Source organism: Symsagittifera roscoffensis, chromosome 4, assembly GCF_963678635.1.
Source record: "Symsagittifera roscoffensis chromosome 4, txSymRosc1.1, whole genome shotgun sequence".
NCBI classification, from domain to species: Eukaryota; Metazoa; Xenacoelomorpha; order Acoela; family Convolutidae; genus Symsagittifera; species Symsagittifera roscoffensis.
The window spans coordinates 14,264,019-14,280,904 of NC_087065.1; the positions used below are offsets into that span (position 1 = coordinate 14,264,019).

A 16,886-nucleotide genomic window follows, 5' to 3' on the forward strand; every position below is an offset into this window, starting at 1 on the left:
ATCTGGGGCGTATGCTCACAAAAAATAAATAAACAAGCAAAAAAGTTTTCACAGCCGATAAATTTTTCAGTGTAGTTTGAACGTAAACAATTTATGGGTCTTTTTCTGGTTTTCTGTAAATGCTTTAAAACACTGGATCTCTTTTTTTTCAGAGCTTAGAAGGTTTATTTATTTGACATTGGATTTAGGTTAATTCAGAACCAAGAGCATTCACTGAATGATTAATTTCAGTGGAAATTTTTAGGGTGAACTAAATAGTGTTAGTATTAACTTGAGGTGAACTAATTTTGTTTTATTTTAATTGACATCTTCGCACTTCCCTCGTGAAATGGATGGACAACACCTCTTACCCACCATCCGAAATGGGTTGTTTGTCTTACGCATCAACCAGAATGGGCTGTTTGTCTCGCCCACCGCTCGAAATAAATATACTGATTTTGAGGGGGAGCGCGCGCGAGTGTCAAAATTTTCAAAAAAGTTTCTCAAAACGCCTTTTTGGCCCGTTTGTTTTTTCAAAAAATTGCCTGCAGCGCTAAAAATTTGCTCAAAAAGGGTCTTATTTTGGGTATATACTATTTTGGGAGAGCTCAGAAAACCAATTTGGTCGACCTATAAAAAAAGGTCGACGAATTTTTGAAAATACGCCCCCCCCCCCCCCACACAAGAAAATCCTATATCCGCCCTGTAATTGATTATTATGCATAATAAAGAACTTAAGGAAAAAGGTTTTATAATCGATTAAAATTGATTATAATGAATTTATGTTTTTGAAAAATAACTTATTTTTCAAAAAAAAAACAAATTTGAAAAATAAATCGAGTATTATGGATTAAAAATCCATTACGTTGTCTAAATATGCCATGATAGTCGATTATGTAGACACCTTTTTTGTCAACAAAAAACCATTTTTACCCATGAAACCTCGTTGCGGGCATCTTGCATATTATAAAGTTCTATAGCACTATAAATTTCTATAGCAAAAATTAATAATTTGACTCAAAACTCTGATAGTGATTTTCTAATACTTTTCATTTTGCTGTTTTTTTTCTCCTCAAATATTTTCAAGTTAAAGCTCAATTCAGCTTACACCGATTATCAATTGGAAAATTTGTATGTATCTACCTGATCATTATTTAGACAAAAGCCAACAAACCATTCGTCATGGTGTATATAGGGAGAGTGATATATAGCGGCCGTATATATAGTTTTTACAAAATTATTATTGTGGATTGAACGTACATTACTTGGTCTAAATATGCTATGATAATCGATTATGTAGACAACTTTTTTGTCAACAAAAAAGCTAGGCGGACCTCACTTTCCTCGGGTATTCGACCCCAAAAAACACCTCATCCTTTTCTATGAAATCCATTCTTAGCTGATTGACCTTAAAACTTTTCCAAAGGCTTATTGGGGGTCAATATTTGTAGCAGGTGCCAAAATTCTACTTTTAGTCAAAGGTTTTGGAAAAGTCTTCAAAAAGGCTTTTCTTGGCTCGTTTTTTTAGGTTTTGGGAAAGTCACAATAAGGAAAGTCACAAGAAGATCAACAAAGTTTTTTAAAAAGTTGGCCACTCCTTTGAAACAAATCAGGACCCGATTTTGGCCGATCATCTGGAAACCAGAAAAATCTTTGATATTTTAGCTACAAATTGCAAAAACTGTTAAAAGTGTGAGTCTGATTACCGTCGTTAAACTTTGTGTGTGTTTGATTAAGCAAACGTGTTAAACTAGTGTGTGTCTGATTACCGTTGTTTAATAAAAACAAGTTGTGTACAAGTTAGATATTGAGTAACCAACAAGGTGTTGGTAAGTGGGAAAATATTCTAAAACAGCTCAAAAGAAACAGTTTGCCGAGTATAGCACGTTCGAAAAATCGTAATAGTTTATATTGTCAAAAATTAAAGCAGTTGCTCCTCGAAAATTTATACAACCAGAGAGCGGAAGTGACGAAAAAATTAGTCACTTTGATTAAAACAAAAGTTGTTCAATTTTTCAATCTTCCGCTAGACTTTCATCAAAACTAAATTAAAAGCTGAAATTCTGTATTTTTCTGTATTATGTTTTTTTTCTTAATATACTCTCTCTGGCAAACAATGTTTAAATTTACTCAGCATGATTGTTAGATCTCAAAAATTTGTGTTGCATGCTCGCACTGACAAAAAAAGGTTTTAAGGTTTAAAATCAATTTTAGCATGAAAAATGTATGTAGAGTAGAGTAAATTGAGATCGACTATAGCATTTAAAAAAGTTTGCAAAAAAAATAGAAAAGATCAAATTTGATTTGGATCATTTTAAAATCGATTTGTATCAACTCATATCCATTTGTTTCAGTGACTAGTTGTTTTTGTTTGTTGGGGGATTAAAACGGATTTGAACCGATTTAGATTTTTTTTTCCGAATTTTTTGATTTCATCAGTTTTGAGTTTCTGTTGCAATTATTCATTGCAAATATTTTTAACTCTTACATCCAAAGCGTCTGGTAGCAATTTAAAAAAACAGATAGTTTTTTTCCCGTTGTAAACAGCTTTGAAAATTACATTATGTTAGTTCCAGTTAAATTATACGAATGCTTTCGGTTGCATTGTTTGGACTAAAAATTCCAATTCCGAATTCATTCATCTAGTTCAAAATATAGTTTTTGAGTAATTGCAATGTTTGAGAACTATACAGAACTAAATTTTTGTTATCCTTGTCAAAATCTCACATATTGTTGCAAACTTTTGAAAAATGGCGAAGAACTTTGTATTTGGGTGTGTTTTAGTATTGAATTCGTGTCTGTTCAGGTTTTAGTTTCGGGTGTTTTAACCCAAATCAAGTACCACAAACAATCATCGAACTGGGTCAGGTGATATATCATATTAGGTCCCTTTCAGTCGTAATTCGAACGGCATTTCAAAATGTTGAAAAATCTACAGTTTTGTTGCTTAATTTTGAGCTTAGAATCTGATTTATAATGATGCTATTCTTGATTTGTTATATAGATTCTTTTTAGAATCAATTTTTGTTGAAATCATTTTGAAATAAGTTGTTAGACACTAAGGTTGATTGGCCAGGGGTCCTTTAAAAATGATTTAAATGGATTTTGGCAGGATTCTGATGGTTTTTATTGAATATGAAAATCCATATAAATTGATTAAAATCGATTTTTCGACACTTAAAAATGATCTATAACTTTAAAAAAAAAATCCAATCAAATCGTTTCACAATCCATTTCAATTCGTGAAATGTACATTGTTCATCGATTTGGATCGATTTAAAATCAATTTACTTCGAGCCAAAACCATTTGTGTCAGTGTGGTAATTCAAATGCTATATTCTTCTTCTTTGTAAAAATGGCAAATACTCTATTTTGTAAAAGCTGTTGCAGCATCGCACACGATAAATGACAAATTTTTGGTTCTAATTTTAATTTCGATGACGGTATCCCTGGAACTCGAAAAATATAATAATTTTTTCTAAAATCCTAATAAATCCTCAATTTTTTCATGAAGTGCATTGCATTTTCTATACTTCAATGCATTTGACTAATTAAAAATTAAAGAGAGTTTCAGATTTTTTACGTTTGCATGTTTTGATCCAAGACTGTGATGATGATGATCGAATAATTATTGTCTTAGCGCTTGTTTAATACTTGATTCCATTGAAAGCATAAACCATTTCACACTGATAATCGCTGGGAAAATTAAATGTTATGACTTAGATCAAAGTTTTGATGATTGCCAAATAACTATTCATTGTAATCGATAGCGAATTTAGGGGAGGGGTGGAGCGAGTTTTTTCAAAGCCGGCTTTCCAAAAATCTCCCCTCCCCTCAAGAGAATCCTAAATCCGCTGTAATGCTTAACAATTGGCCTCAAAACCTTTTTCCAAAGATTATCTAAGAACCATTTCGTTCTTAAATGACAAAAATGGTTGAATTTACAAAAATTACATTTTTGTATCATCACAAAATTTGTGTTCGCTTTAATAATTATGTCTTTTAGACCTTTTTTTTCGTGATTTGTCCTTTCTATTTATGATTAGAAAAAAGTATGTATAGAAAATCATTTAATATTGTTTTTATTTTAACCCTTTGTTTTTCAAGATTGATTGAATTGCTTGTGTTATTTTTTTGTTCCCGCTCCAAGCCCGGAAAACTCTTTGAAACAGTTCTATAGGTTTTTTTCGAAACCTTAGAATAGTTTATAAGTTTAAGATCTCAGCAACTCTTCAAAAAAACTTTCAACTCTTACAATTTGCGTCTGAGTAGTTTTTAGAAACCTTTGTTGATGTAACAATTGTTAGAATATTTTGTAAAGATAATCATCGATACTAGTAGGAATATCTGCTGGAGTGTCGCAGAAACCCACCGAGTTCACAAAAACCAACAGTTGCGGTCCACAGTTCCAAGAAATAGTGAATGAGACCAATGAAGCCAGTGAGTAGAAGATCCAGAAAACATTGCAGTGATATTAAAACATAATCGTGATTATGTAGATCTTTGTTGTATCTAACTGTGAGAAGAAAGTATAAGTTGAACATAATCACAAGCAGATGCATCGGACCCTGAAAAAATTGTTATTTCAGCACTCGCAGACATTTCTTAATAGTGCCGAGCAAAACATCCAATCTAAATATATATTGGCAATTTTTTTTTGATTTTGAGGTAATTTTGACAGACGCTAAATAGAATAGGTGAATTTTCAAAATTGAAAAAACACTATCAAAAAGTCAGGAAATTTTTTTGGCGATTAAAAACTTTTCACTAGATTAGTTAGTCGTAGGGTAGTCGCGGATCTAGGATTTGCAACAAATTTTGATAATTTTAGTCGAGGTTTTTTGATAAACTCCACATTGATTTTTAAAGCACTCTCAGAACATTATAAAGATTCTATTTTAGACAATTTATAGCGCCGAAAATTTTTTGATTATCTTCGCACACCACGATGCGTTATAGCATGTTAATTTTTTTCAAATGATTTCAAAAATTCTGTGAGTTTTTGGCAATCTGTCACAATTGCTGTTTTCAGAATTTAACTTTTGGCCAATTTGGCATGCCATCATATAAATCTACAGGTATTATGATTATAAGCCCATTATAAGCTATTATGATTACAAGAACTAGCCATCAATAAACTGTATAGTTTATTTATTTAGGAGAATAATATTATGCAGACAGGTAAACAATAAACCGCATGTACAAATCAAACCCACCAAGGATCATGCAAAAAACTATGCAGCTTATCGAGGCATGACCCCGAAAAAACCTATGACAGAAGTTGCGAAATAATATCCGACTTGATTATTCAAAAAACTAAGTCTAGAAGATCTCCACTATCTTTAAGAAACAATGAAAACAATTTTTTGAAATACCCATTTAGTTGATGCTCAGTTAATTGGCTTAGGTTATCTGGTATCAAGCTCGTTTGATTTCAAAAAATTATAACATTTAAGAGACACATTTTTCCATGAACGCTGCATTATTTGTGTCCTACTTTTCATGCTTGGTAAAGTTTTTGCCACTGAGGCCCGACGATTATTTAGAGATTCCAAATGATAAGTTTCAAGGGGAATTTCACCACGAAGTTGATTAAAAGTTTCTTTGAATATTTGTCTGAAATATAAGTCAAAAACGGTGTCAATCTCAAACGAATGTAGGATATATGAGGCATGCTCAAATTTTATCTTGAAACAAATAGTTTATTGTTTACCTGTCTGTATAATATTACTCTCGTGAATAAATAAACTATAAACTATAAACCAGATACAAAGACTTAATGTAATCCTACAAGATTAAACCAGAAAAAAAAGAGCTATTCCAAGAGGGCGACCAAAGGAAAGGGCACTTTTATTTTCGACTTGGGTAAGAAAAATGTGAACATTGGTGTTGTTAAGTTTGTCTAATTACGCTTGTTTAGTCATTTTTGAAAAAAAAAATGGAAACAAATTTCAAACTAAAAACCGTTAATAGTTATCAAAACCATAACTTATTTTTCGATGGCGTGCATGATTCAGATGTGAAATTTCTACGCAGCATAACTCTTGTCAACTCGGATAGGGTTTAAAAGATGCCAAAAATTGTTATAAAACAACAGGAGCAATTTAACTCTCGGCTAAAATTTTACAGCGAACTGATCACTGATTTTGAAATTGCATATTACGTTTTCATTTAGCAAACAAAATTCATTGTAAGAGATTAAAACTTGACATACCATGTAAATTTCTCTCCAGATCTTCCATTTCAGCCATCCATATATGTAATCCACGTCGTGTCGCCAGTGGCCAAACGGAACCCAAGTAGAAGAAGTCAGTCCCATAATGCGTCTAATACTGTATTGTTTCAGACTCGTTGTGCAAGTGTTTTGTTCGTGCAATTGTTTTATTCCGTGCTGGAAAAATAAACCATGTAGTTTTCACGGACTTCTTTAAAAACAGATGCGATTGGATTAATAAAGTTGTTTTAGACCATTGCGGACAGCTTCGAGGTTATCCAGCCTAAAGTGAGAAAAAAAATGAAACTACAAGAAAACAGCTTTAAGATGCAATTAACTACTAACAAAAGACCCAAAAAGAAGATTTGATCAATCCACAATGTGTGAAGTTTTCTCAAGTCTTCTTTTTGAGAGAAACTTTCATATATATTGGCATTTTAAAGCTCTTTTTTCTGCAGTGTCCACTCTGCTCAATTTAGGCTGGATAAGCTCGAAGCAATCTTAAAATTTTCACAATGGTTTAAAACAGTTTTTTCCCCAATTCATGAATAGTCTTAACAAATAATTTGAAACCTTCCCCGAACAGTTTTTAAAATGTGTTAAGGACAAAATAATCTACTTAATAGGCTATTAACAGTATTGAAAAAAAAATCACATCCTTTTTGAATGCGTGCGTGAAATGCTTCAAAAGCAATCACAGAACATCAAATCAAAGAATCCGCATTTTTATACGAAGCTAGGTCTTCCGCACTGGAGTTCCATGCATATTATAATAATCGATCATACGGGGCAGTACAACAGTGCCGAAGAACAACAGTGCCGAAGTACAGAGGCGCCGAAATGTAAAATGATGTTCAACAGTGCCGAAAATTATTTTTAATACTGTTCTTACTCATCCCAAATTACTCAAATATGTCCTGAAGTTGAAAAGACACAATCGGCTATTTTGGTTGCTGTCGCTTGTTAAACAAAAAACACTTCCCCGCGCGGTGTCAAGAATTTTTTCTGAACAAACAATTATCGCAGCAAACTGTCTAACTTTCGGTGGAATATGTGAAGGACCGAATGCGCGAAAATAAAAATCAGCCAATCAGATTTCAATAATCTAAAATTTGGAAATAAAATTTGAAAATCTGAAAAAAAGGTAAGAATTTCCAGGGACTTAATGTTGATATTGGCCAAAAATGAAACCGGCAGAAATATGCAAATTTTTCAAATCGTCACTGACCACCGCAAAATTGGAACAAATTTTATATTTTAAGGGTTTCGTTATGAAAGATGCAAAATATTGCTTCATTTAATTCGTTTTAGTTGAAAGGCAATTGATTTTTTTTTGAAAATTGACTTTCGGCTAATTTTGCGTTGGTCCTTCGCCCACGAGTTTTTCGCCCATTCGATCCTTCGCGTATGAGAAAAGCCCCCTAAATTTCTTTTCGATTTCGCTCCAAAACAAAACAGTAAGCATGCCAAATTGCCAGCAATCACAAGCAGAACTCAAAAATTTTTAAAATATCATCAATTTATGGCACCGTTGAACACATTTTCATTTTCGGCACTGTTGTACTTTGGCACCGTTGAACGCCCCAATCATACTCGATATTCACAGTCAATCTCCGTAAAAATGTAAAAATGAAAGAATTAATCAACTTCTTTTGATTAAAAATTGATTATATTCCTACTTTTGGTCAAATTTTACTCGATTATAATAGATTTGGGATCACTTAACAATCGCCTTTCCTTTTCAGAAAGGGGGTAGATTGTTAAGTAGATTAAGCTAGTGGAATTTTTGACCAGTCAGAATGCCGAATTATAATTCCCAATACAAAACTCTAACGCTAATTTACTGTATTTATTCATAGGGGTGGAGATTCTTAAATAGATACCATAAGCGGAAGATGGTTTAGTAAATTTTAGATTTGTCAGTATTATAACAGTTTTTCTAAATTTGTCTAAGCTTTTCGCATACAATACAATATATTCAAAAATTGACTGGCTTTTGTTGAATTAGAAAAGCACAACAATGATGTTTACTTTGGTTGAGAAAACTGTTATCTTGTTTTCATCTTCTAATTTTTTCTTTACTTGTTACCTAGTTTTCATCTTTGAGAAAACTGTTACTTTGTTTTCATCTTTCCATGTTTTTGTTAAAATTTTTTTCTCATAAATTTTTTACTTTCTAAAATCTACTGATCTTTATTTAAAACCCTCCCTTATCCAATTTGCCTCCTTTTGTCTTTGTCCGATCCCCCATCTTATATAGACCCAAACAATCCTCCCTACTTATTTACTCTTCTCCCACGTTTACAGATTTTGCTACTTCCCAAAATAACTGAGAATGCCTTCGAGGTTTACTGGATGTTCATCAACCCCACGTTTACGCCACAGTTTTTATTCCAACATACTGGGTTTCAAAAATGTTCAAAAAAGTTGGACTTTTAAACCACAAAAATCGATTTCTGTGTCAAAAATAATGGATTATAATCGAATCTAAAGAAAATTATTGGTATATTTTCGCAAAAAATTAATACATTTTTTTGACAATAAAAAAAATTTCATTGTCTAAATGATATGTCGAAATGTTCACATCTGTAATTGAGTTTAGTGGTTAATTTTGATCTTAGATATCTTTTATAATCGATTAGTATCCAATTTACTAAGATGCGGGATCTTACTAGACCGATTTTTTTCCAGACCAGAAAATAAAATATATCCAACTGCTTACTTCACCGCGCGTATTTTAGCTTATCTCAGACACAAGAGGTAATGTGCGCGTAAATCAGTTGTTACCGCTAAACTAGATTGCTCCGAGGAAAAAACAGCAATATTTTTGCTTAAAAGCGGCAAGAAAATTGTGTTTCTTCCAACTTTCCCAATTCTCCCAACAGCGTTCCAATTACTAAATTATTAAATCCACCGAAGCATTGCCACTATAACTTATCTTTTCACTCATAACTGACTGATAAAAAATCAGTAATTTATGCATCTAATAAGGCAGATAAAACACAGATAAAATGATTAAATTGTAGATCAACTCGACAGGCTTATGTAGCTATGTGGAAATGTTGACAAAATTGGGAAAGAATCAATATGGTTCATGTGGTTTCATATCTGATTATCGAGTTAATCGTCGATTTATTCGGACTGCTTTTGAAAGTACCTGATGTCGATTTCCTTAAAAATGATAATTCTAAAAAAATGAAAATGACAGTAAACTGTTTTTTTTTTGTAAATCATCCCTTTACCCTCAGACGCCATGTTAAAAGCTAAATTTTATGGTTTTGTCTATTAAGCATTATTTATTTGGACCAATTAGCCCGCCTCGTTCCAATTTGAAATGATATACCCTAGCCGGATCCATCCCCACCCATCGGATCACCTCCCCCCACCCCCCCTATTGCAATAGGAGGGGAAATAGCTAAAAAGGTACAAAATTCAGGTATGCTGTACAGCTCAATAGTTTCTTCATGGGGGAGATTCGTTACAAGTTACCAAATAGGATATAGTTAACAAGATACTAGAAATCTAGCAAGTTGTTTTGATCGTGATTGGAATTTACTCAGAATGGCTATTCTCAAACCCTATCCATCTTTTTTTTAAAACTGATCACAGTTGAAATGCTTTTCTTAATAATTTTAAGCTCAAAAATTGATATACTTGAAATGCTCAATTATGTTGGATTTTTAAACCAAAATAATCGATTTCTGTGCCAAAAATAATGGATTATAATCGAATCTAATGAAATTTATTGGTATATTTTTGCAAAAAATTAATACACTTTTTGACAATATAATAAATTTCATTGTCTAAATGATATGTCGAAATGTTCACATCTGTGCGTATTTCAGCTTACATCAGACACGAGAGGTAATGTGCACGTAAATCAGTAGTTACCGCTAAGCTAGATCTAGATTGCTCCGAGGAAAAAAACAACAATAACTTTGCTTAAAAGTGGCAGGAAAAATGTCTTTCTCCCAATTTTCCCAATTCTCCCAACAGAGTTGGGAAATATCTTTTTTTAATAATTCTAATCTCAAAAATCGGTATACTTCATAGGGCTTAGAAATTTTTTCAAAAATTGTTAGTTTGACAGATCAAAAAGACTGTCTGAAAAAATACACCTAATCAGTTACTATATTCAAGTATTGTCGCAAAACTCGGAGCAAAATTACTGCACTCACAGCTATGGGAGGATCTAGAATGTTTAGAATGTTTGTCGAAGAGGGAGAGGATTTTCAAAACACTAACGAAAAGTTGGTCAATTTTTCGATTTTCTTCAAAGCGATTAAAATTTTTTTGAAGCTCTACAAAAACGAGTTGACAAAAAATTGCTTTTTTTCTGCGCGTACTGTACCACCTCACAAAACGCCCCCAAAATGAAAAGAATTTATTGTCAAATTTTGATACTGTTTCTATGCCCTAACCTTGTACGCCTAGTAGTCGCGAATTTTCTTAAATAAATTTATTGACATCAAAGCTTAATTTTCGCAAAGTATGGTAGCAAAGCTATTAATTAGCTGCTTTATCTACAGAAACTATTTTTTAATAGTAAAAAATTGGCATCTGCAAATTTAACACTTTTTCATAGACAAGCTATCTTTTGGCAAAACAGTTTGTTGCACAATTTTTTGAACAACATCAAACTTATTTCATAGATGCGGGTTTGGAGTTGCTCACCTTGATAAGTGATTGCTCACCTAAAGTTAATCATTTCATGCAGTTAGACAAAGCAGAAAATGGGAGGTCGTATATTGGTGACCCGATGGCGGTGAAAGATTTTCTTTTTCACAAAACATTTATACCACAAGCATAAGTATTCCGCACTTCTTCTTTAATTTCTTGGACACCGCTTAAGCTAAAACTTACAAAGTTTCTTTATTTCAAATAGTTTTGTTTGACTATGATTTTTTTCGAATTTTACTGAAAAAGCGGTCAAGCGTGAAAAATGACATAAGCACAACCGGGCCAATTTTTTAACTGAGGCTTTGCAGGGCAGTAGAATTAGTATCAACGCGCGGATCTAGTATTTTTTCAGGAGGGGAGGCAGATTTTTGCTTTAAATTTTGAAACATTTAGTTTTCACTTTAAAATAGCGTTGCTGGGGAATTGAATGCTTTCGAGATGATATGAGAATAATCTTTATTTTTCATTTTAGTTTTTATGTTTTTACTTCGCCTAAACTGACAGCTAAGTTTTTGCAGCTAAAAGTCAACTTTTTTTCAAAATTTTGATCATCAGTTGAAATAGATGCAAAGTTTGAAATTATCGCCAGAATTTTTAAATTCATTTTAGGCATTTTGATGCGTTTGAATTCACCGTAGCAAACATATTTTAGTTATAATGAAAATTTTCAGAAAATGACATACTTGATTTCGGAAAGCAATAAAAATCCAGCCAGAACAATTGTTTATGGTTTAACGCTGAGTTTTAAGAATTTTCAGTAAATGAGATAAAAAAAAAATTTGGCACAAAAGACACAGGTTACAAAACGGGAAACTTTCTCTGTTGAAGATCTCTAATATCAGCAGGGCTGCCGCATGAAACATTTATCCACAATACTCTAACTCTAAAAAATTCTTGTATTTTGTATGAGTTTTAATGAAGATTTTCATTCATGAAAAGACTGAATTCATCAAAATAACGGGCGCCAATAGACCTGATGTTCAGATGTGGCTAATTTCAATGCATGCTAAAGAGTTTATTATAAATTGCTTTTATGTACATGTAATATGTTTCACGTTTTCTTGCATCTTAATTCCCGCCACTTTTTACGTGATTCTTTCCTGCTAAAATCAATCATAATTCTTTCTACATTATCCAATTCAAGACGTATTCTAAACTCTCGGTTTTGAATATAAATCATAAGTTCAACACAGAACATTTGGTGACCCCGACGTGATATCATTCACATAATCCTTCAAGATGTCAACTCCCAGCACGGAAGACAATCAAGCTACCCTAGCAAGGGAAAGAAGTACATCGTGGTGTTGTCACTAAGTACATCAACGACGCCAATGCAATCATGACAAAGGCTCTTTTCCAGTTCCCCCCTTTCATTTTTTCTGAAATTCATTACATGAAAGTCTTTTAAAAATAATTTTTAATGTTATAAACTGCATTAAAACGTGTCAGCGTGAACAGCTGAACCAATTTTCATAACATTTCTAACATGAAAATTGCCGTGTGAACAATTTTTGACCATCTTTTTTTGTAATTTAACAAAGGGGGGGAACTGGAAAAGAGCCATGGCAAATCCTACTGACCAAGTATCGAAGCAAGATTTTGAGGCACTCAAAGTTGTTCTGATGCACTTGGACAGGAAGCTCATCACACTCAATTCCATCAACAAGTCGATTGAAGCTATCACTCCAGATTCTTCACTAGTAAATGAAATAGAAGAAACTGAAAAGAAAACAGCAAACTGGCAAACAGCAATCTATCAAATATCAAGTTTCATTGGTGAAGTCGAAAGGCATATAGCACCAGCTCCACTTTCGCAACCTCAGCCATCGCAGAGCGTTCAATCTAAGCAGGTACAACTACCTAAACTCGAATTGCCTACATTTTCTGGTAAATATGTGGAATGGTCTTCGTTCTACGATCTCTTCACAGCGTCTCTTGACAAGAATAATTGTCTCAGTGATGCGCAGAAACTAAACTACCTCAAAGCAGCCCTCAAAGATGAACCTGCCAGAATCATAGCTTCTTTGTCAATCACCGACGCAAACTACGCCATTGCTAAACAACAGCTCATAAAACGATACGACAACAGACGCTCAGTAACCAATGCTCATATTCAGGAGTTTCTTGCATTTTCGGCATTGAAAAGCGAAAATGTCAGTGCCCTGAGGAAACTACAGTCGAAGACTGTGGAGCACCTGTCAGCCCTTCAATCTCATAAAGTGGATACTAGTGCGTACATCTACGTATATCTCATTCTAGAGAAATTGGACCCGGAAACAAGAAGACAATGGGAGCTTCAGAATCCTGGTCCACAACTACATGATTTGGATGATGTACTCCAGTTCATTGATCAACGAGCACGATCCTTAGAAGCTTCACCTCATGCTTCTATACAGCCTAGCAGCCAAGCAAAGCAATTACAGTCCAATCAGAACAAAAACAACCATTCCAATGTCTACCACTCAACTACAGACAACTGTCTTTGCTGTAAATCCAAGAATCATAAACTATTCTCCTGTAATTCATTCCGAGAAAAGACGATAGATGAGCGTTTTCAAGTTGTCAAGAAGAACAAACTATGTGGTAACTGTCTACGTTCTGGTCATTTTGCGAATCAATGCAACTCAACAAGCACATGCAAGACATGTCAAGGCAAGCACAACACGCTGCTACACAGGTCCGCCCAAGCGATCAATCATATTGGCATCAGGAGACCCGAGGAGACGGATACCACCCTACCCACTGCGCAGGTTGCATTCAAGGATCGTCATGGTAATGTACAATATTTTCGCGCATTACTAGATCAAGGTTCAACTGCTTCGGTCATGACACGCCATTGTGCCCATCAACTAGGATTGCGTTGTCAGAAAGTAACTACTAATCTTCAATCCGAGGGAGAGACAGTCTCCGCACAATCAAATTCAGTTGTTACTGCTGAAATGCTTCCCAGATTCTCCAAATCTTTGACAGGAGTATTCATTGTCCTGCCTCGTGTGACCTGCAACCTCCCACTGGCTAACGTGAACATCGGCGGGTGGAAGCATATCAACAATCTTGATATGGCTGACAGCAGTTTTCACAAGCCTGGCAGAATTGATGTTCTTCTTGGAGTGGACGTTTACTCAGCACTTCTCAAACCTGGATTGATCAAGTTGAGCGATAGAATTTGTCTTCAAGAAACAGACTTGGGCTGGATTGTATCTGGTGCAACCTCTTCAAATTCATTGCAATCGAAGCATGTCTCTATGACGACCCACAATACGGAAGAAATCGTGAATCACTTACTTATGCAAGAAGATACGGATCAAATTCTCAAGAAGTTTTGGGAATTGGAAGAAGTCCCTAAGAGTTCTCGTCTAACTCAAGAAGAAAGGGAATGTGAAGATCACTTCACTAAAACAACAATGCGGGATGATGAAGGGATGTACGTTGTCAAACTTCCAGTAAAGGACGGCGCCCCTTCTCTCGCTGAGAGCTACCAACAAGCTGAACGACGCTTTTTTTTACTTGAACAACGTCTCTTAAAGGACAAGCAACTGAAGGATAAGTTCGAAGCATTTGTAAACGAATTCATTGATCTAGGACATCTAGAACTCGTTCCCGCAGCAGAAATCAATAAACATTGCGCAGACGTGTTTTACCTTCCGCATCACTCTGTGACTAAGGACTCTAGTACGACAAGTAAGCTTCGTGTTGTCTTTGATGCTTCAGCCAAAACGAGTGGTGGAGGCCCATCTCTTAATGACACACTCATGACTGGTCCCGTGATCCAAGATAGTTTGTTCAATATACTCAGTCGCTTCCGAGTTCATCAAATTGCCTTATCTGCTGATGTGGCCAAAATGTATAGACAAATCTGTTTAGCACGACCAGACAAGGACTTTCATCGAATGCTCTGGCGAAACGATCCAAAGAAACCCATTAAGACCTACAGGATGACTCGCGTGACCTATGGGATACGTTCATCTGCATACCATTCAACTAGATCCCTCACGGAAACAGCTTTAGATGTTGACGACGAAATCACCGCTCAAGTCATAAGAAACGATTTTTATGTCGACGATGCTCTTACAGGTGCAGACACTGTGGAAGAAGCAGTCGTATTACAAAATAATCTTATATCAACACTCAAGAAAGGTGGTTTCGATCTTCGAAAGTGGTCAAGCAAATGGTCTCAATCACAAGATTACCGACTTCATTGCAAGAGGCACCCGAAGCCTACACATTCTGTGACAAACAGTACTCAATCAAGACCCTTGGTGTGAAGTGGCACCCAATCACTGATCAATTTTCGTTCACTGTAAGAAGAATGCCTGAAATATCAAAGTTGACAAAGAGGAAACTGCTGTCTGATGTTTCCACATTCTACGATCCCATGGGGTGGCTTTCTCCTACAATCTTACAGTTCAAGATTCTCTTGAAAGAATGCTGGCTGGCTGGATCTGATTGGGATGAACGACTTCCGGAATCTATTGAGATGTCATGGAGAAATTCTAGAGGAGAACTTTCTTTGTTTCAAAATTTAACAATCAACCGACCTTTAACACATCAATCGCCTATTGTTGAAATGCAACTTCATGTGTTTTGTGATGCCTCAGAGCGCGCATTTGCTGCAGCAGTTTACTCTCGTTGTACGGATGCCAATGGAAATGTTGTTGTAAACCTCCTCTCCGCTAAGACAAAGCTCTCCCCATTAAGCAAATAAGTATACCAACATTGGAAATTAGCGCTGCTGCCTTAGGCTGCAAATTTTTGAAAGCATGTCTGGATGCATTCTCTTCTCAGAAGAAGCGAATGCTCAAACCCATCGGATGGACTGATTCGACTGTAGTTCTGTCGTGGATCAACGATCACCCAGCAAAATGGTCATGTTTTGTTGGTAATCGAACCACAGCAATACAAGAATTTATTCCACCTGCCTCTTGGAAGCATGTTCCCTCAGCCGAAAATCCAGAGGATTGCGCCTCCAGAGGATTGGCCCCTATTCTTCTCCTTTCTCATAAACTTTGGTGGAATGGCCCTTCCTGGCTCGCCGAAAATCCAATCACATGGCCCCAACAACCGTCAATCAAGAGTAACGAGGATTCAGAGAGACGCAAGCGAACGATTCTTCATGCGTATAAGGTACCTCTATGCCAACCATTCGAGAGCAGGTTCTCTGTTATGTCTAGACTTGTACGAGTGACTGCATGGCTACTCCGAGCTTCAAAGTTGTTAAGGAAAATTACAACTCCTAAAGGCAATCTTATGGCGATGAACTCGTCACGGCACTACACGCACTTCTAGCAAGCCATTAAAAGGACTTTTTCAATGATGAGATCTCGCAACTATCTGAGGAGACATCCTACAGAGGAGCACTCCTGTCGCTGACGCCCTTTGTTGAAAAAGATGCGGTCTTTTACGAGTGGGGGGAAGGTTAGCGCAAAGTGATCACAGCAACGGTTTGAAGTTTCCAATACTAATAGACGGCAAATCACATCTAGCAACTCTGTTAATCCGTCAAGCACATACCGAAACCATGCATGGAGGCCCACAAGGAACGCTGTCACATTTACGTCAAAGATACTGGATAACCGGTGGCAAAAAATTAATAACTAAAGTGACACAATCATGTATTACTTGCCGACGCTTCGCAAGATGGCTAGCAAGTGCAAACCCAGTTATGGAAGACCTTCCCCAGGAACGTACAACCCAATCACGACCTTTCACGCATGTTGGCATTGATTTTGGTGGGCCGATTTCTCTCAGAACCTCTTCAAGTCCGTGGGAAAAGCGTACATTGCGTTACTTGTGTGTTTCACCACCCAAGCGGTCCACATTGAACTTGTCTCTTCCCTATCAACCCCATCTTGTGTATCAGCCTTGAAACGGTTCATTGCTCGACGGGGAAAGCCTGCATGTATATACAGTGACAATGCTACCAACTTCATTGGTGCACGAAATGAGATAATAGCATACGTGAAATTCTGGGCAACGACAAGAAGAACTCTGCCGCAAGCTTCATCATACAACA

General features: G+C 35.5%; 1 protein-coding gene and 1 long non-coding RNA gene across 2 annotated transcripts in view; one reads left to right on the forward strand and one right to left on the reverse strand.

Annotated features, from left to right (window-relative positions):
- LOC134843570 (uncharacterized) overlaps positions 1–8,999 on the reverse strand; it is an 11,411-nt gene extending 2,412 nt beyond the window's left edge. The window contains exons 1-3 of the long non-coding RNA XR_010162603.1: positions 8,916–8,999; positions 6,194–6,370; positions 4,315–4,547 (exon numbers count right to left, since the gene is read on the reverse strand). This is a non-coding gene — a long non-coding RNA (uncharacterized LOC134843570). The remainder of the gene's footprint in view (positions 1–4,314; positions 4,548–6,193; positions 6,371–8,915) is intronic.
- Positions 9,000–12,435: 3,436 nt separating this feature from the next.
- Positions 12,436–15,138, forward strand: LOC134844752 (uncharacterized). The gene has a single exon (XM_063861567.1). The coding sequence runs from the start codon at positions 12,436–12,438 to the stop codon at positions 15,136–15,138; it is 2,703 nt and encodes a 900-aa protein (XP_063717637.1).
- The last annotated feature ends 1,748 nt before the right edge of the window (positions 15,139–16,886 follow it).

What these genes read in the sequence shown, in the direction of transcription:
- LOC134844752 (XM_063861567.1), top strand. Translation starts at nt 12,436, where the DNA reads ATGGCAAATCCTACTGACCAAGTATCGAAGCAAGATTTTGAGGCACTC.